General features: G+C 24.7%; 2 protein-coding genes across 3 annotated transcripts in view; one reads left to right on the forward strand and one right to left on the reverse strand.

Moving 5' to 3' along the window:
- The first annotated feature begins 352 nt into the window (after positions 1 to 352).
- On the forward strand, positions 353 to 8,914 carry LOC145831745 (uncharacterized). Of its 2 annotated transcripts, none has more exons than XM_082939069.1 (10): positions 353 to 631; positions 2,181 to 2,354; positions 2,623 to 2,753; positions 3,895 to 3,991; positions 4,116 to 4,270; positions 4,365 to 4,446; positions 5,453 to 5,555; positions 6,636 to 6,768; positions 8,166 to 8,317; positions 8,532 to 8,914. In XM_082939069.1, the coding sequence occupies exons 1-10, from the start codon at positions 370 to 372 to the stop codon at positions 8,680 to 8,682; spliced, it is 1,440 nt and encodes a 479-aa protein (XP_082795195.1). In that variant the 5' UTR covers positions 353 to 369; the 3' UTR covers positions 8,683 to 8,914. The 2 variants fall into 2 exon arrangements, with proteins under 2 accessions (XP_082795195.1, XP_082795196.1); XM_082939070.1 differs by having other exon boundaries at positions 5,465 to 5,555.
- Positions 8,915 to 17,642: 8,728 nt separating this feature from the next.
- LOC145831490 (high affinity cAMP-specific and IBMX-insensitive 3',5'-cyclic phosphodiesterase 8A-like) overlaps positions 17,643 to 20,993 on the reverse strand; it is a 49,340-nt gene continuing 45,989 nt past the window's right edge. Inside the window, exons 20-22 of the mRNA XM_082938763.1 lie at positions 20,479 to 20,664; positions 19,286 to 19,415; positions 17,643 to 19,084 (exon numbers count right to left, since the gene is read on the reverse strand). Coding sequence (XP_082794889.1) covers positions 18,837 to 19,084; positions 19,286 to 19,415; positions 20,479 to 20,664 — 564 coding nt within the window. The 3' untranslated portion in view covers positions 17,643 to 18,836. The remainder of the gene's footprint in view (positions 19,085 to 19,285; positions 19,416 to 20,478; positions 20,665 to 20,993) is intronic.

Consider the following 20,993-nt stretch of genomic DNA (forward strand, 5'->3'; position numbering starts at 1 on the left):
CACACGTGAAAAGGAATTATTGTTGTATTTTTTCTTCGACTGCATCAAAATGAGAAAATAATTTTCAGATATTCAAAGTTGCTACTATCACCACTGAAATGCTACTATCCGAGACATTTTTTTTGTTTTCTTTTTTCTCCTTTATGCAATGTATATTTAATATCAAATTTAAATACAGCTGATTTAAAAAGGCTTAGAGTCTAATTTAAGTAAATATAGTTGTAACAATAGCAGCAGATTTTCGTTTATCATTCAGCTTTTTATTATTACTTGTTTCTTATTATTTTAATATGCATATTATATGTTAATAAACATTTTATTGTTTAAGGAAGACTTTGCATACTTTAGGTTGATAAAAGTTTTAAAAATATGAATCGTTATCAATCATCAATTTTACTTTTTGTATTTCAAATGTACTTAAGTATGAGTGAGTCAAAATCTCCAATTGACTGTAATTTTGACGAAAGTAGTTACTGTGGATGGAAAAAACTAAACTTTAATTCGCGTGATAATAGGAAAAGATTGTTAAGCTACAACAAAAATTACAAAAAAAACATGTTTACAAAGAATGTTTGGAAACTAACCAGCAAAATAAAAAACACTTCAATACGTGATATAACTGATAAAATAAGTTAGTTCATGTTTTTTATTATTAGATAAATTTGATTTAATGTATAGTTTTTTTAAATATATAATAATACTGCTAAAGAGCTTTTATAAAAATATCTATTTTTTATTATAAAAATCATAAAGGTGCTGTAAATGTTATTTATTTTTAAATTGGTAAAATACTTGTTTGGTATAGGTTTAAATACTCGAAGTTATTAAAAAAAAAACTCTTAAAAATCTGAATAAAAGTAAATTACTTAAACTAAAAGATTATTTAATCTTACAAAAATTTTACTACCACCAAAAACTTTAAGGCATTTAATAAATTAGTGTTTTTTTTTTGTTTAGAAAATGTTTCTTAATTTAAGAAACAACATAAACTGGCTACTTATTAAATTCTTAAAAACTAAAAAATACTATAAAATTATTTAAAACTTTACATTACATAAAACATTTTGTAGAATTTTTTTAAACTTTAGGTATTTCTTTATATATGTATTGTTTTATAGCAACTTATATAACAATATATTTTAATCTTTTTTACTATCAAAAAAAAGTTAAAGAACATAAAAAAAACTGTTACTAGAAAATAAATACTTTTAAGTAAAAAATATAAATTGTGAATAAATGAACTTAAAAGTATTCTTTTAAAATTTAATTATCTTATTAAGGATAAAAACCACTTTAAAACCTAAAACTTAATAAATTCTTCCAGACAAGAATTTAATTAATTGAATTTAGCCATATCAAAAACAAATAAATAAAAACAACCTATTATTATTTTGAGATTCTAACCATAACTTAATGGAAAATATCTTTACAGAACTATTTGTGTTTAAAAATAGGAAAAAATAATGTTAATGATAGCTACAAGTTATATGGAGACTTATATGAGCTGTTAAAAATAGCAAAATTGAGTTACTTAAAAAAACTAATAAATAAAAGCTTTATAAAAATAGTATAAGTATAAGAATAAATACGTTGCATACGTCTAAAAGTGATTAAATTGTGCAAAATTAAATTTTGACAAGTATTGCATAAGTAATAAATTTTAAATACATAAAAGTTTTGTAGAATTTTTTCGATACAAAAAAAAAATTAAAAGTAAAACAAAAGATAACTATTAAAATATTTTATTAAATTACCGTTTATGTAAACTGTTATATTATAAATTAAGAACTAATTTTGAAATGCAGAAAAACGTCAACTTTAAGCTTAGGCTGAAAATTTTAAAACCAGTTTTTAGTTTTAGAACTTTAATAATAAAGAATCAGTCTCAAAAAATATTTTTAGTTTAGTTATTAAATTTTATAAAAAATTGATCTAACTTTAAAGCTTTATAAAACAACCGCTCTAACGAAAACTATTTAAAAAACTTACAAATTAAAAAATCTAGCGTGATTTTGTAGTACTGTATTATTATTTTTTGAAATCTACCATTAGACAACTTGATTGAACTCTAAATGATTTAGTATGCGCACTTTCTTGCACCTAAGCCATGTAAAACCATATAATCGCCAGAGTTATGTATATAAATATTTTAAGAATACGACAAAAATACGTATTTTCAGATGGAAAATTTTTGTTATTCAAACCTAAACATCATCTGACAGTTATTTCAGTACTAAAAAGCAAAAATTTTATGTTACCCGCTCGTCTAAAAGAAGTATGTTTGAACTTTTACATTTCTGTTGGACATATAGCTTCTAAAAGGAGGTCAGAGAAGTCATTACCAAAACTAAAAGGTTATTTTTTAAATTAGAGAACTTTTGTAAAACTACATATAAAATTTTTGTTCATAAAATTAAGCCTTAATTAAATATTAAAAAACTACCAAAAAAAAAAAAAGCTTAAGAAAATTCTTATACACTTTTTTTTACAAAAACCTCTACTATATAACTGTTTAGCTTTTAAAAATATTTTAGAACTAAATGATAGAAATGGTTATAAATTACTTAAAAGCTAGTTATGTTATTATAGTGTAGTTATAAAATAAAACTGTTTTGTATTTAGTCTACGTGGTTCCAAAAGGCGGACGAACGAGGCGTCAAAATCTGGTCTGGACAAGCGAAGAAATGAGTATAACAAATAGTTTTCAAAAACTAACTATTCATATTTTGAAGGACAAATTACTACCGTTAAATGTAAAGATGTTTGTACTAATTAACATACATTACTTTTGTAAACTTTGTAATAAAGTATTAAGATTAGTTAAACATTTGCAAAAGCTTTTTGTTTAACTATTGTTTAAAGTTTTCTTAACTACCTAAGTAGCACATACGCAAGTTATTTTTTAAACATTTGAAAAATAAAACAACTATCTTAACTAGTTCAAATTTTCATAGATATTATTTAAAAAGGATTACATTTTTTACTTTAAAGCTATACTGACATTTTATTGCTTATCTATATAATTTTTAAACAAGTATATTAATCATCTGCTAAAGTTGTACAAGATTGTATAAAACAACCTATATATCACATTTATAATATAAGAAACAATTAGTATTTGAATTGTTCAATGCATTTAGTTATCATCAGAACGATAAACTTTGGTGTTGTTCTGATGATATGCTAAACGCATTGAAACAGCCGTAAACAATTCGAAAACTAGTTTCTTTTTTGTATTATAAATTTTAATCTCTGCTTTTGTGTCAAGAATTTTGACAATTGTAAATTAAAAAAACTTTTCTATTGATATACATTTAAATTAAAATATATAGAACTTTTAGTTTAGGAAATTACGATTATTTTTTAAATTCAGTTCTTTATCATTTAGTAACAAAATACACTAAGTTTAAACAACTTTCAGTAAGTAACATATTTAGTTACTAACTGTAAGTATATATTTACTTCTTTTGCTATTTCAAACACAAAAAACAGTCATAGAAAATTTTTAGTTTAAAATATTAAAACTATTTTTTAAAAACAATTCTTTATTGTTTAGTAATAAAAAACACTAAGTCTAAACAGTTTATAGTATGTAACATATTTACTTACAACTTTAAGTTTATGTATGTTTACTCGTTTTGCTATTGCAAACACAAAAAACATTCATAGAAATATACAACTTTCGATACGTATATTAGTTTTCTAGAAATTGTTTTATTTTTGATATTTTTACATTATTTAGTTGAAATTTTTTGTCTATATGAAAATTTGTGACTTTTATTCTGAATACAATATTAACAAAAATGCTTATATTTTTAATATTTAAAAATACTTTTAAAATTCAAAATTCATACAACGCTTAAAATTGGCGCTTTAAATGACTTAACTTGTTAGAAAAGAAAATTCCGTGTTTATTTTGAGGCTGTAAAAGAACAATCAACAAAAGCTTACGTAGCTATTGATGATGTACAACTAAATCATTGTTATTCAGGTTAATACTATTACGTAATTTTTCTAAACTAAGCTGCTTTCAGTTAAAAGTATTTATAAAAATTTGATTTACTCAGCAACACTGAAAATTAAAGAAAAATACGATAAAAAATACACTTGATTAGGAATTGGCGAAAGAGAAGCCGCTCTACCAGTATCAAAAACTTCAAAAGAGAAAAACTTACCGCAGCTTTACAATAAATCTGCACATAAAATAGGAATGCCTGCCTCAACACCACCTAATATTTACATTCAAAACAGAAATTTTGATACTTTTCAGGTCACTTTTTGTATCTTTTTTATTTATTTATTCCTTTAGGATAATAATTACTAAGAAAGTTTAATACTTTTGGTTTATTATCGTTCTTTTACAGAGAGTTTTAGAATCGAATACCCCTTATCCAATGTTTCGTAATTTAGTTACAAAAAGAATTTCTTCTCAAACATCAAGCTCAGGTCAGTTTTTTTCTCAACGAATAAATTAGATATTTGCAGTTAAACTCATAAGTATTTAGTTTTACTTATTAGAAGTATTTTTTACTTTTAAAAAGCTTGATTGGAAGGTATAAATATCTAAAATGACTGGTCTTTAGCTTACTATCTAACATGTATTTTAAGTTTTAATCATTGTTAAATGTAACATCAGCTTGCAAATAGGTCTTTTTAAAGAAAACTAACAAAGCTTCACTATCTTAAATTTATAACACAGTTCTACGAAGTTCTGAAAAGAAACACTTTAAACAAATTAAGATCGAGAGTAAAATACAAATGTGTGTATTTTATACAAACAGTATGTTTGAGTAAAACATAATTAATCATAAACTTGGTAGTAGTATAACAAAAAAATTGAACAATACTTTTATAAAGAATTTATTACAAACCATGATTTAAAAATATTTTTATTTAAAATTTTATCAACTTTATTAAATATATTTAAAGATAGTTACCCAAACTATATAAAACGATTAAGTAGTCTATAAAAAATTTAAAAAGTAAATAGAAATAAATCAAAATCAATTTACTTCAGTTGACTATATTGTGATTTAAGTTTTTTAAGCCATTTTTGATTTATATCGCAGTAATTATAAAAAGTTATTAGTTTAAAATTTATCATGTAGAACTTTTTAGTACAAAAACATAACTTTATTAACTAGTGTTTTTAGAACTAATATTTCTTGTAACTAGTACTAATGGTTTAAAATTTGTTTATTTATATATATTGTTTAAATATGCTTATATTTTTGGACTATGCATAAATCTTGAATTTTTCAAGTAGTTGTGTTTTCCAGAACTCTGAACAATTGTATTAAATTAACAAAGAGAAACGAATATACTTTTTAACGATTTGACTACTAAAAAAATATCATTTGGATCTTTAATTAGTAAACATTACTAACAATTAATAATTTTCAACAATAAAAATGTGTATAGTTGTATTCAAACCGAAACTAAACATTTGCAGTCATTAAAACAGAAACCTGCAACTACTATGAGTATACGGGCAGGGTTTCGTCTTGTCTTAAAATATTTTTCAACGGTCTAGCTTCAATAACCAAAGTTTGCAGGTATAAAACTTTTTAACAACTTAATGCTTTTTTTAACAATTTACCTTAACATTTTAACTTTACGATAGAATGGTATCATAGCTTTCAAAAAATTGTTTTTAAAAGTGCTTTTATACATGCACATAGTGTGTTTAAAGATGCAAATAACAAGACTTAACAGTTTTTAGGTTTAAATATTTACAAATATCAAGTTTTTAAAATAAGTATAAAAAATCTGTGAAGTCGGTACTTTAGTTAAAAAAATTGATAAGTTACTTTTATAGTTTCAAGTATAAATAGGTAATTGTAAAATGTTTGGCAATATTTCAACTATTCAAACAACTTTATAGATTAACTTGTAATATAAAACTATTTTTTTAAGGAATTTATTTTATAGTTAGAAATAATTTTTTATGCTTCTTAGTTTTTAACAACAAAAAGTACAGCTTAACTTAATCCTTTTATGGTGATTAGAATAACAATTTCGAAGAAATAAAACGTTTTTTTAGTTACATAACATAGCTCTACGTTTACGACGGTTTAAATTAATTATTAAAACGATAACATCATTATTTTACTGATTTTCAAAGGAGGTATAAACTTTGTTCCTATTAGTTAGTTATGCCAAAACAAGTTTAAATATTTTAACTGAGAAAGTATAGTTTAACTTAAATTTTTTCTATTAATTTTAGTGGCAACAATAAAAAAACTTTAAATTGTAAAACGTAAAATACACTACAAAACTAAACACGCTATATAGTTAATTTTGTCAAAAATATATTTTAAATGCTTAATTACACTGTATTTTTTTCAAAAAAATAAAAAGTATTCATGAGCTTTCTTTTTCATTCACATTAAACAAACAAAAACATTTTTTCAGCATGTAGAGTAAAAGTGTTTCTGTTTATTTTCTACATAAAGTACTCTGTAAAAAAAAAAATTCATATAGATATTTTTGAAATTAATTTAAAACCATTTTCTGCAAACACATACTTTATACAATTGACCGAAACATACAGGTACAAACATCACAACCTAAAAATTTAAAGTTATGCAATCGACTTTAAATAAATTTCTTAATTTTCTTTTTTAAATTACCAGCGACTTATATGATCAGCTTGAGGTTTGTGTTCAGTCAAAAGCAGTTTCGTGTATTCCCAACATAAAAATAGATACTAAAATTGTTAATAAGACTGTCACGGACATACTAAGGAAAAACTTGAATACAAAACAGGTTATATATATTTTTATTTTTTCATACTAAAATAGAAGGTTTTCTTTTTCATAAGTTTTTTAATTAATTTGATTATGTATTTTTAATGTTGTGTTCTATTGATGCTAGTTTTAAATGTAAAATTTTTTGAATTACTTTCTGTTTTGTTTTTTTCTTCCTTTTAAAATCTTATATCAAAATCTTATTTTTAGATTTTTATTATCTCAACTTTAAATAGATTACTTAAAAAGAATAATAAGTTCAAATAAAAGTTTACTTTTGTATAGTATTTCGATAGCTTACTATTATGTGATTACTTACTAGTTATTGATTTAGTTTAAACCATTATGTTGCTTTATTTTTTTGTTTGCTTAGACTTTAAATAATGATAAAATATGTTAAAAAAATACTATTTGTAAGTAACAAAAAAAAAAGAGTTGTAAGTAGTACTATATACCATATACACATAACTAAAAAAGTATTTTGTGCACAGTAGATATGTGCACACTACTGTATTTAGCTAAAAACTTTTAGAAACACATGATAGACAACAACTTTATTATCTCTATTAAATATCCAGAATGTTACTTTGTTTGACACAGTTTAATACAGAATGTCTACAAATTCACCAAAATTTTATTTGGTAAAAAATCTATCTAAGACTTACATAAAACGGTTAATAAAGTTAAAGCTAAGTAATATTTTATAATATACATGCAAAATAATAGAATTATTGTGAAAAAAAAAAAAAATGGAGTTATGAGAAAATTACTACTGATTTGCGAGTGCAACTCACTGTAAGCTGTACAATTAAAACATTTAAATTTAAGCAATGTTTACAATTGCTTAGGCACTTATACTGTTTTAAACTGATAAACGTTCGAAAGTTTGTCTACCGTCTCTCTTAACAATTAGCTACATGTTAAACGTTTATCTATTAGTATTTTACGTGTATTCAATAGGTGATTCAAACTTCAATGCTAAACTAGTTTGTTTTGAATTATTACGATGTACACGCCTGGAGTGTTTTTAAGAACGAAGTCATGCTTGTAGTTTAATGCGAAAATAGCTGTTATTGATATTGAAGTTTTAGAAAACTTAGAAATGCATTAACTAAATTTTAGTGTTTATAAACATAAATCGAAAATATAAAGGAAGTGCATGTTCTTGTTGACATTTAAAAAAATTTGCACTTAAAGATATAATATTATTATGATTTAAACAATTTTCTCATTGCGGCTTCAACATAAATTTCCTCAAAGGAATCAACTTAAGCAAAATTATTAAAAAAAAAACTGAAAAACGTGTTTGTATAAGCATTTTATTAAAACTAAGCGATCTACTTAAAATCCAATAAATATTAAAAAAAATATATTCTTTTTTTCGAAACAAAAACTGATAAATTATAACATAATTAGGTTTACTGCATAGAGCAGGGCGCATTTGTCTATCCGGACTTTTCCGGAGAAAATCTACCTCGTTGCAGTGACAAATATTTTGAAGAACTCACCAAATGTTCAGACAACATCAAAAAAGCTTTTCTAAGTCATCAAGAAATGGATTTGTGCTAGTGAGATATCAATAATTATTTTTCATAAAAATCTATCCATACTTTATAAAGTATTTTTGTGAAATCTTACTGTTTTACTAATTTATAACAGTAAAAACTAATGTTAATGTTTTCAGTAAAGATTAATTTAATTCAAACTACTAAATTTCATCAACTAGTCAGCAATTTTTATTACAACTTATAAAATTAAGTTGACCGTAAGTTTGTTTTATAGTGAATACCACAAAGCTAACGAATGTCAGCGACGCATAACAGCACAAGAATGCACATTTGCGTTAGAAGAAATGCTTAAATTTGGACTGAAAATGGTATACCAGCAAGCCCATAACCCTTTTTGCGCAGAGCTTTCAACTAGTAATAGATGACCATTGAAAAGTGTCTAAGACTAGCTCATTACGCCTAGATAATTTTTTGTATTTTTATTTCATTTTAAATTCGCTTTAAAATTTAGTTGTTCAGTGTTTTAAAATCTTTTTAGCTTAATATATTTTTGGCTTTACCTTTTAAAATATATACTTTAAACTTTCATATGAGTTAATATTCGTACAACACTCCATTTCATACATTTATAATAATCATCACACAAATTATGCTAATGATACCATCGTTTTCATAAAATGTTAAATACAATACACTTGTACTTTTTAGGTAAATCTAAACTGTGACGAACTGAAAGTTATTACAAGAGCGAATCAAGTAGATTTAAACCATTAAACTCAAAAATTACTTTAAATTTGCTCTATAAAAAAAAAGGCTTTTGAATATTATAAATTTTAAAAAAAATAAAGAAACTCTTTAAACTTTAAACTATTTTTCAACGTTGACGATAGATATTTACCTTTTAATATGTCTAGATGTTTGACCTCTCCATTGGAAATAAGATAAAAGCTTTAAAAAAAAAAAAAATAAGTACAAAAACGTGTATGCATAAATTGAAGTTGTCAATAATAGAAGATTTTTAAAAAATACATGAACTTACAAGAAGTGTTTTGTATAATAGAACAAATTAAGAAAAACTTGTACATTAAAATAATATTTGTCAATAGTCTTTTAGTGTGAACTAGTCTGCATAAAATTAATGTAAAGGATCACGATAATTTTGTCGTGCACGAAACTTATTTAGGGGTGCACGAATTTTTGCTAACTTATTATTTTAATTTAATCAAAATAGAAAATTTTGAGCTTTTGGGTAAAACAGTTTAAAGAACAACTTTACCAATAAAGAGAACTTCGAAGTTAAATATTTAAAAAAAAACTTAGTTACAAACAGATTTCAAAGTAAAATCATTTTAGTTATAAGAAAAAGGTTTGCAAATTAGCCACATTTCAATGGTAAGTATTATTATTACTAATACCCTATGTACATATCTTTTAAACACTAATATAACACTAGAAATAATTCGGTCTAAATACAAAATTTTCAAAGTTTTTGTCTGAAAATAATCGGAATCTAAACAGTTTGGATCGTTTTAACAATTAGTAGAACTTCAATTACTTAAGTTTAATTTAAAAAAAAAATTCTAATTTTTAACATAAATGAGCTTTTAGATCTATAAGTCTTAAAAACTCAAAAGAAAAGAAAAACAAAGAGTTTCCTAACTTATGATGCACAAACTCGACAGTTATATTTAATTTTAAAGAAAAGTTCAAAGATTGTGATTATAAGCATTCACTACACTAACTTTTAGAAAAAACATAAACGTAACCATCAAAAAGTTGCTTGTTTTAAATGTAAAAAACGACATAGTAAACTTAAAATTATAGTATAAACAATATTTAAAAACTTTGTTTTGGGTTCTCCAAAGTTGTGGTTTTATTATTTTTTTGTAAAAGTTTTTAATATCATTTCTTTTGTAACATTTATGATAAGCATAGTTTTTGAACTCTTTAAATTTTTCTTGTATTAGGCGTTTACTTAATCTCGTTCTTCGATTTATTTTACAGTATCAATTATTTTCATTTTTCTTAACTATAATCCATTCAATTGTAATTTATAAGTTTGCAAGCTTATGAAAACTAGATTTTTCTCCCATTGTATACTCAAGATAGTAAAAATGTTTGATCAGAATAAAAAACTCTAAATACTATCAGATCAACATAGAATCTTTGTTTTTTGTAATTAACATCCTTTTAACAGTCTATGTCTGAGCTTTTTTTTTTTAGTTAGAACAACAAACTTTGCTTTTCTCTATTTTCTTTAGATTTCTTACATTTTTAATTTAAATAGTTTACTTTTGGTAATAAATTAAGAATTGAAAAGTAATCAACAGAGTTTCATTTTGATATTGTTAAGTTTTATCTTCGTTTATTTTCTTTTTAATAGATATTATGTAAACTTCTTTCGACTCATTACAACTTAACGTTTTAGTAATTTTTACGAGGTAAGAGCTTATATAGCTCTTTGAATGCTTTACATCTCATTTTAACAGTATAGTTTTGTAAAAAAGTAAATTAAACATGTTTTAACGAATTATATACTTCAATAACTAAACAACAGTTTAAAGAAAAAGTTTATTGATAACATTATGAAAAATGGTATACTTAGATAGTATTTCTTATTTAAAACATTGATAAGATTAAAACCTCTAGAGTATCTTTCTATCTATGATATTTCAGATAATTACTATTGTTTAGTATAAAAGAAAGTTTAAATATTGTAACACACTGTAACAATAAAATCAACCTTAGCAAAACAGTTATAACAACGGTTGCAAAACTTTTATAATTGAGAATGATAATTGATAATATAACCAACTTTTCAGTATCTCAAGAAGTGAGGTTTCATCTTTTATGTATATATATATATATATATATATAAATATGTTTAATTACTATATTTAAAATGATAAATTTGGTATTTTTAAGTTTAATATTTGAATACTGCGCCAAAGTAGAAAACAATTTTGTCTGTGATAAATATTTTGTTAGCTTAGTTATTTTGAGTTTGGCAAGCATGATTTGATGCGGTAAAAATACTAAGTCTTTAAAAATTTAAAATATTTGTAATTTATAGTGGAGATAAAAAATAACTTACCAGCTCTACGTCTTTAATCTAAAAGTGTTTAAAACAAAAAAAAAAATTATAGTCAGAGAATAGAATACAATAACTAACTATTGTTCAATTTTTCTTCAATTTTTCTATTTACCTGTATAAGATTCAAGATATGTAGTATCGATTCTTTTATCAGAATATAAAGCATTTCAGTTTTATTTTTGTTATCCTTACATTTTTAAAACTTTTAATCTTTTCAAGTCTTATAAAAGCTTGGTGAAAACAAAAATTTGCTAAAAATCGTTTTCCCAGGGCTAAATACAATGTTACGTATAAAGTTTTTTAATAGTTTTACACATATCTTTACAAGATTGTTATTTTGATTATTTGACAATCCTTGTTGTAACTCTCTTTGTATACATAACAAGAACAACAAGCTTCTTTAAGAAATTTCTAGTAAAAGGTTAATAGAAAACATTACGTATAAACTTTAAACTTTGTAGTTTATATAAACCGAAAATGTACACATTTAAAAAGGTTAGGCAGAAAAAAATTTAATTAAATAAACTCTGTATTGTTAGTTTTTTTGATGCCAACTCATATTTAGTTTTAGATTTTTTTTGTAATTTTAAACATAAGTGTAAAATTTAATCTCATGAGTACTTTAACTATATTACAAACATTTTTAAAATTAGTTTAATTATTTTTCGTAACTTGTGTGCATTTTTTCCTAAAATTACACAAGGTTTACTACAGAAACAATACAAAATTTCTTAGTAATAATTATTTATATAGAAAATGCATTAATTATTCAAAAATATAAACTTATAAGTTTAAGATCCGAACAAAACAAGTTCACTGGAGTATATAATAATAACAAATTAAATAGTATTCTTTCTTTATTACACTAACACATGTTTCTGTGTGTTAACGGGATAACACAATTCCACGGAGCTCTGTAAAAAAAAGCACTGTACGGAAAAATAAGATGCTAAAGTAGGTATATGTATATATATATATATATATATATATATATATATGTGTTTATTAAAAATAAAAACAAATACTATAGATTATTGTAGATAAATGGTTAACAATAGATACAACACATAATTTTAGAATGCATTAACTAGTTCTTGGGTCGGCAGGCACTTGGTAGTTACGGGATAAATTTCGAAAATAAAAATCTTCGCAGTAGGCAATTTCATTTATAACGTGATTTACTTAAACTATGCAAACAATTAATTTCATAAAAAAAAATGCGCAACGGTTTTTTTTTTGTCAATTTGATTCAAAAAAAAACTATAAAACACAATAAACAATCTAATTTAAACTTGGGGTGTACTAATTTTTTTTAGCCGTTTGGTCTGCTCTGATTTCAATTATCTTGAAGACAAATGCGTTAGTCACATAGTTAGGTTTAGCATAGAGTAGCGATGCAAGACGAAAATGTGTTTTTAATTAAAAAAAACTATAAAAAACTATATCAAAAAATTACTTTGTTTTTTTTACATCATTAAAAAGTTATACTAAACTCATTATTAAAAAAATTTTTTTATATCAATTTATAAGAAATTAATATTATACTACTTGGTCAATTTTTTAAGTTAAATTTTTTATATAAATGTTAACTGTGCCTAGGTGTTGTAGTAGTGGTTTAGTAAATTACGTGTTTTAAATGTAGCTTTATATTTCTGAAGCTTAATTTATAAATTAAAATAAAACTCTTTCATGTTACAGCAACACCATAGTTTTGAAAATTATTAAACTAACTGATTTAACCTACTATGAACCTACATTAGAAGTATATTACTGCACTAACTACACTGCATGTTGTTATAAAAGCTGAAAATTAGAATACTAATAGAAACTAACACTAGTTTACTAAGCATAAGTAAATACTAAATTAAATAAAAATTATTTACACGTGATGGAGTTTCATTTTTTTACAAGTTTACAGTTTTATTAAGGGAATAAGCGAAAAAATTAAACTGCTTTAATCAATTAAAGCATTTCTTACCGAAAAGCGCTCATCATGTACTTTTAAGAACATCTTTCTGACTCATATAGTCAGTTTCCATCTGAATTTTAATCTTTCCGATCATATCTATCTGGATCAAAACCCACCAATTGATTAAAATCTCAATCATTATAATTCAAGTTACAAATCTCATCCCAGTTGATTTTTGTCTGATCTCTTTGCGTTTAATAAATTTAAATAAATAAACAAGTTGTTTTTCATTTAAACACTTTGTGAAAAAGTATTCATTTTTATTGAAATAGTAAACAACTATACATTTCACGTTTATTTTTACACAATTCTATGTTCATTATATCCTTTAGAATTAAATCAAACTAGCAAGTTAGTCAAAATAAAAATATATTCATGAGTTATATTACTTTTAAAATAATATTGGTTACACAGATATTTTTATTACTATATACAATCAAATAAGTAGATAGCATAAAATTCTTGTAATTTTTTGAATCGCTATTATATACTATCTCAGATAAAATAAATTAATTAACTTTAATTGTACTAGATGTAGTCTATCAACTGAAATAATAGTGAAAAATTCAAAATCTGATATTTCTGCTACATGAGATGTTTAGCTTTATTTTAGCAATAAGAAAAACTAACTCTGAACTAGGTTAAAGGCGGCAATATTAGAAAAATATAATATAAACTACTAATTTTAACTACTGTAAAATATTTAATCTAAGCTTCATTAATCCAAAATATATTAACACAATTCGAAGAATTAAAAACTTATTGACTTTACTGGTGCAAGAATAGTTTTAATGTTTAATAAATTAACAATTTTACCCTACAAAAAATACTTTCGTCGTAAAAACTAAGTTTTATACCAGGAATCGACAGACTGCGGTCCGCGCGCTAAATACGACCTGTAAAGCAAAAGTATGAATGAAACCTGCCTGCAATGTGCATTTAACTGAAAGTCTTTTTTTTAAACAGTAAAAAAAAACGTTTGTGATTGAAACATACAGTTAGGCTAACAATTTAGTATTTACTAGTTAATAATGCTTTATTTTCGTTTTGTTTTACATTTTTTGATCTAATTAATATTTTTTTATTAGTCACTAGTAACAAAATTATAATATCTAAAATTTTTAAATGAGTTTATATTAAACTTGCTGAGGAAGAATCTGAAAGTTCTCAAACGAATATTAGTATAAATTAAAACCTTTGTAGATTTTTTTGAAAAATTATTGTTATAATATACAGTATTTATTGGTTACTACAAAACTTTAAATAACTGCGGCCCGCGAAGGACTTTTTTACTACAGTGCGGACCCAGAACAACTTTTTATAGATAAGTTGGCCCATTACTTCTTAAACAATACCGACCCCTTTTTTAAGCTGTAATACCTAGTTTTTTAGAAAAACATTATAAAACAGTTGTATACTGTTACAATAAATTTGTATCAAATCCTTATTTCGTACTAGATTACCCTTTTATATAGTAGAAGTTTTTATATTAAAGGCAAAATGTATTTAGTCACACATTTAAAAAAAACCAGATTGCAAAACATAAGGTTTAAATACTATGATAAACTGATTGCAAAGAAGTTTAAAAATGTTGTTATAAGACATTTGTTTTTATTTCAATTGTTAAGGAAATTTTGGTTAAAAAAATTTATTTAGCAATTATCTGACTGTGTCAAATAAAATTGATTAATTTAACACGTATAGAAACTTATAATACGTTATTTTAATTATACGTTTAACTTTTAAAATTTGAAAATAGATTCAAGATAACCAATAGTATTTTTTTTATTTTTTGTTTTTTTTTAAAGAACATTATAAATAGAATTGTCTGAATACATAAAAAGTTAAAACTAAGATCTATTAGAAGTAGTGTTTATATATAACTATATTTCCGGATACAATTGATTTTAATTAGTATTTTTTATAGCTTAGGCGTTAATAAAAATCCAGTTTTTGGTTTTGGGTTTGAATGTGTTCAATTTTTAAAAGTATAAGTTTGTTAATGGAACTGTTGAACTATTACAATGTTGTTAAATACTTAGCTCAAAATAGTTACCAAGAGTAATTTTTGGTACTCTCTTTAATTTATATTTTCAGTTCGTTATAGTTTTTAGCAACTAAACTTTTTAATATACTTTTTTATTTAAGTTTTAAGTTTTGCATTGTTTTATTTTAAAAATGAAGCCTTAAGAGTATAGAAATTAAGTAATAGAAAGATTGTAGATCGACCAAGTTTCTGAATGAAAGAGGATACAAATTTTGTATTATTAACCATCGTCATTCTGGTATGTAACGATTTAAGGTACAAAAAAGCTGTGTTAACTAAGAGTAGCTAATTTTTGAAGTATATAGAAACTAAACCGAAAAGACTACCTATTTTATTAAGCTTAAGTCTAACAAAATGTAAAAAAAGACTGGGACTGTAACTAATTTTTTTTAACCATTTTTTTAATAACTGTATCAGATGTTAAAAGGTATATGTGAAACCGAAGAAAAAAAAGTTACTTGAAGTTATTTTTGAAAGATTGAATCTTTTAGCCCGTTTTAGTTATAAATGATTTAATTATGTGCAACTTAACGACGCCTGAACTAAATTACAGAAATCAGGGTTGACTTTCTTCGAAACAAAAAAGCCAGCTTGAGTTACAACAATCCAGTCTCATTCAGCCAAATAAAAAGTATCTAGAGATAAAAACTGAACAAATTTATCGTTTACCAAGGCTGAATACTGAAAAATCATAACAGTTGCAAAAGGACTTAATGTTTAAAATAAAAATAAAACTATTTTAAAGTCATAGAAAGACTTTATGTTAGACTTAATTTCTGAGAATGTCAAAATTAGCCTGAGTTTTGCATAAGTTCTTAAACAGAACAAAATTTCTAATTAAGTTTTAAATCGACTGGAGTTGGCCAGAGTTATTCTAGTTTTAATAAACTCTACTCGATTGTTTGACCTAGTATTTGCCATTGTCAACTAGTTCTTTAAAATATTGTTTAATGAACGACAAAAAAGCGCTCAAAGTAATTGGTTCTAGGACCTTGTGTAAAAAATTGTTTTGGTTGTCGTATTGTTCTCTTTTTAACGTTTTGTCAAGGAGAAGACGTTATACTTCAAAACATTTATAAAAAAATACAGTAAGTTAACATTTAATCTTTCCTGTGAGGTCACATAAAAAAATGCAGTTTTTTTTTGGTTATATTTTACCAGTTTAATGTTATACGAACATATAGCATTATAAAGAACAGAGAAGATATTGTGGGGCCCTTTGACTTTTGGGGTTTAATGGTATTCCTTAGCTTATTCTCATTTAAACTATACGAAGCATTATACTTCTATGACTAAACATAAAGCCGAACAAAATTTTAATTTTTGTTGTCGCTCATTTCCTCCACAAACATGCAAATGTTTTCTTGAACGCACTTTTTATGAAAATCTTTTTTTAGTGTACGAGCTTTTCTTTTGCAGACCTTATACGATTCTAGACTGTTTGCGTTCAACATAAATTCCAGGATCGTATTTATCTAACCATAAAGTTTTGACATTTTGCTTCTAACCACATTAACTTACAGTAAATTATATTAAACCTGATAAGTTGCGTTTCTAGCTGAAATATTTGAAAAAGATTGTTTTATATTTTTTCTGTGAATGAATACTATAGTATCTTCACGCAGATTTTAAAAGTATTTACCATAAAAACTTTTACAAAACAACATCTTAGTGTGAAAACCCATTACTATCGCATTATCAACGAACAAAAACAAACTAGCAAAAGAATGACACAGTTTGCTATTATATAAAACACTATTACTATTTCTTTAAAAAAAAACACTTATGCGTAGTTACATAACAGAATTTAAAATCAGACGAATGGAAAGGTTCTAATCAAAATATACACAACTTTGAAAATACTTAATCAACGATTTGTTTTAGTGACTCATTTTGTGATTTAGAGTTTTTTAAGGATATATTGAATGCGATGGATAAGGAATATGTTGGTTCTTCATTCTTCAAATAGAAACTGACTTGGTTTAATTTTTTTTGACTAATTCGTTAATAATTTATTCAAAACAAACTGATTTAATAGATAATACTGTCGAATACTCATTATTTCTTTATTTATTAAGTGCATAAGTTCCTGTTGCATTATTATTTTTGTTTTTATTAAAAACGCAAAAATTAGATGTTGAAAAACTTAACAAGTCATTTTAAACTTTCTATAAATGCATATAAATCAGTACAATGTATTGCAAATACAAAACGTTTAAGTCGTAATAACTATTATTTTTAGAGCTTTTAGCTTTATGTTGTCATAAAAGCATTTAAAATCTTTTTATTCTAAAAATCGACCCAAAATGAAGGCGATAAAATAAAACAATTACATAAGGTAAAAACTGAGTTCAATATCAAAAAATAAAACAACAGTATAAGTATTTTTATGAACATTTTTGATTACTTCGTAATTTTTGTTGTTGAATACTTTATAGTTATTGTTGCATTACTAGTATATCTTTTTTAAATCAATGAGAACATTAAACTAATTAATTTTAAGAGGTTTTACGGCACATCATTATAATATAGCATTACAACTTGGGTTTTTTATGGTAGTAATAAATGTATGATATATTTTGTTTTAGTTATCAAAGACTTTGCAAATTCTGCTTGTCTATTGATGTTAAAATTGAGGTTTACAATTTTAAACAAACTTATAAAAAAGTTAATAAAAAAAAAAACATTCTAGGTAACAAAAAAAACTTCACAAAAGTTCATTATAAACTAATAGTTTAGAAATATGCACTAAAATATTTAAATCGTTTTTGAAAATAGTTGAAGTGCATACAAAACTAAAAAATATAAAATTTATATATTTATAAACTCCAACGAGATACAATAGAAGAAAATAATAAAAGTTAAAATGTCTTATAAATCATTACTTGTGTTATTAAAGTACAAAATAAAACTTAAACTTATCACACAAAGTAATATTTGCTTGAAGAACATTTAGAAAAACACGTGACTAAATAAAGTTGAAATTGTTTCCGCAACAAACTTTCTTTTTTGTGTATAATTCTGATAAAATACCTACATGTGTATTTTGAGCTTGCACAGCATTTGATTTTAAAAAGTCTAAAATGGTATACTTTTGTTAAAAACATTTTATAATAATAAGTTAAGTCAGCTTAATAATTTTGTCAGAAAAACATACAAAACTAAACAATCAATATATAATTTGAAGTTGGAATGCTATGAAAGACAGGAGTATTCTTAAACAGTTTTCTTTTAAATTGTAAACGAACGACCGTGGATTTTAAGTAATTCACTCATACAGTCAATTGTAACCTAAAATAGTGAAATCAAATATTAAAAAATCACTTGACAAAACGAAATTTGGTATCAATTCTGCAGACGTATACTATTTCACCAAACGAAAACACTTTTACTTCGGCCTGCGTTTTCTCATGTAACAGCCCCGGCAAACTTCAACTTTAACTCACACGAGTCCATCCGAAACTTGCAACTACTCGTCAACTTGGGTTATGTTATTTATTTCCATCGACGACGGATTTTCAAAAGAAACTTCTTGGGACGAGCTGGCGTTGTTGTCTTCGTCGTAGAAGGAAGTTATCGTCGCCTGATCGTCCGGTATTTCCGCCAGCCCGCTTGCCTTGAGCTCGTCAAAATTTTTTATGCCTTTGGATTCCAGAAACTTCCAATAGTTTAAATTGTGGTGCAGGTGGTCGACTAGCTCTTCGATGCCGCAGAACTCTGTTGTTTTTTAGCACGTTCGTTAAAAGTAAGCTGAACTTTTCACTAAAGTGAGTTGAACAAACGGCAATAGTTGTACGAGACAAGCAATAAGGTTTAAAAAAAACTGTAAAATTTATTCGAAACTATTTATAAAAAATTAAATAGCTTATATGGCAATTAAACACTTGCACGTCATCATAAGTATGCTAATTAAATTACCATGCCAGGCTTCACACATGTCAATTAGAAACCACTCAATGAAAGAAGATTGCGATTTTGGTAAGTTGCAGGTGCTCCGTTCAAACAAGGGCAGCGTCGGTGACATTCCCAACTTGAGCTCTTCCTCAGACTGTTTTAGTATGTTGTTAGTCTTTTTATTAGATCTTTAATTTTTAATCAGAAATTTAACTGCAGCACATAGTAGTAAAACGATATATTTATTTCAAAGTTTATAACGAATTAAAATTGACATTTGTTGTGTGCAATTGTTATTATTTCAAGTTAAATTTTGTAACTGCTTAGATATTATGATCCATTGAAAGTAATTAGAATGTATATAGCAAAAAATCAAAAAAATAGGTTTAAACAACACTAAAAGTACAATAGATTTATTTAGTAACTATAACTTTTAGGGTTCAGAAAACAGTATCAGTAATTAGTATGTACTACATATATAAAGAATTTCGTTACATATGGGTTCACGAATATTTAAATTCTACAATTCAAACTTCAACACTTCAAATTCTGACAGTTTTGAATTATTGTGAATTATCAATTTTTATATTTTTCTCCAGCTTTATTACTACCAACACCCTTAGAATTTGACGTTCCGGTACAGTTTTAAATGTTTTCAATTTCGAATTATTATAGAGATATAGCCCCTTAAAAAACGGTATAAGAATTTGAACTTTCGTATTGTTATTCAATCTTTAAATATGAACAAAAACTTAAAACAGGTGCGATAAAGATATATGTATCACAACTTTCTATTTAACAAAAAGTAACTAAGGTTGATATTCAAACTTTAACCACATTAAACTTAACTATTTTACAACAAATTGCTTATGACAAACAATAATTCTGAGGTACGCTCCGTTTATTCAAACTAAAAGCAATAAAATAACTTTGACTCGTGTATTAAAGAGGTTTAATTTCTTTAAATGAATATTGACAGATCAATATTTTACAAACTACATAATTTCAAAACTATTTAGAACTTTTTTTATTTGCCTTTTGAAACAAAGAAATGAGTTTGTTTACAAGACATCTATTTTGTTTACAACATATTTTCATAATGTTCTAGTTTAAAAGAAGACTAAAAATAGTTCGCTTTATTACTTTGTTAAAAAAAATTATATTATAAAATAAATAAATTGAAACGCTAAAATTGTTTTGCTCAACAAAAATTTAACCTGGCAAGAATATTCTTCGGATATTCTTCTTGTCCATTCCATGCAAATTTGTCGCGGTTTAACCTGATTACAAACGTCAGCTACTTTTATCATTACCCTTTTAATGAGATTTTTTAAATCTTGCGTTTCTTTGGAGTTGGCACCGGAAGGCGCTCTGCTCACCCTTTGATGAAGACAGCCTGACTCCTGAAAACAAATGTTACGCTCAGCTTTGTTGTTGACTTGAAATTTAAAATCAGAAGAATGGTAAAAAAATTTTGAGTATTTCTGGACGAAACCTTGTTTTACAATAAATTTTGTCAAGTTTATTTTTGTATGTTGTTGTATTGATTGGGTTGAGATGCTTAGTTGGTTTGCTTTACTAACCAAATCATAAACGTAAATAACTTTAAATTCAAAACGCTGTTACAATAAACTCTAGTATAACTTTTATTATGTACTGTAAGTCGATTAAATAAAATAATCAAAAGTAAAAACTATTGAACATCTCAATCACTGTGGAATCTTTTTTTAAA

The sequence above is a fragment of the Thalia democratica genome, chromosome 3 (assembly GCF_965202585.1).
Source record: "Thalia democratica chromosome 3, ktThaDemo2.hap1.1, whole genome shotgun sequence".
Taxonomy (NCBI): domain Eukaryota; kingdom Metazoa; phylum Chordata; class Thaliacea; order Salpida; family Salpidae; genus Thalia; species Thalia democratica.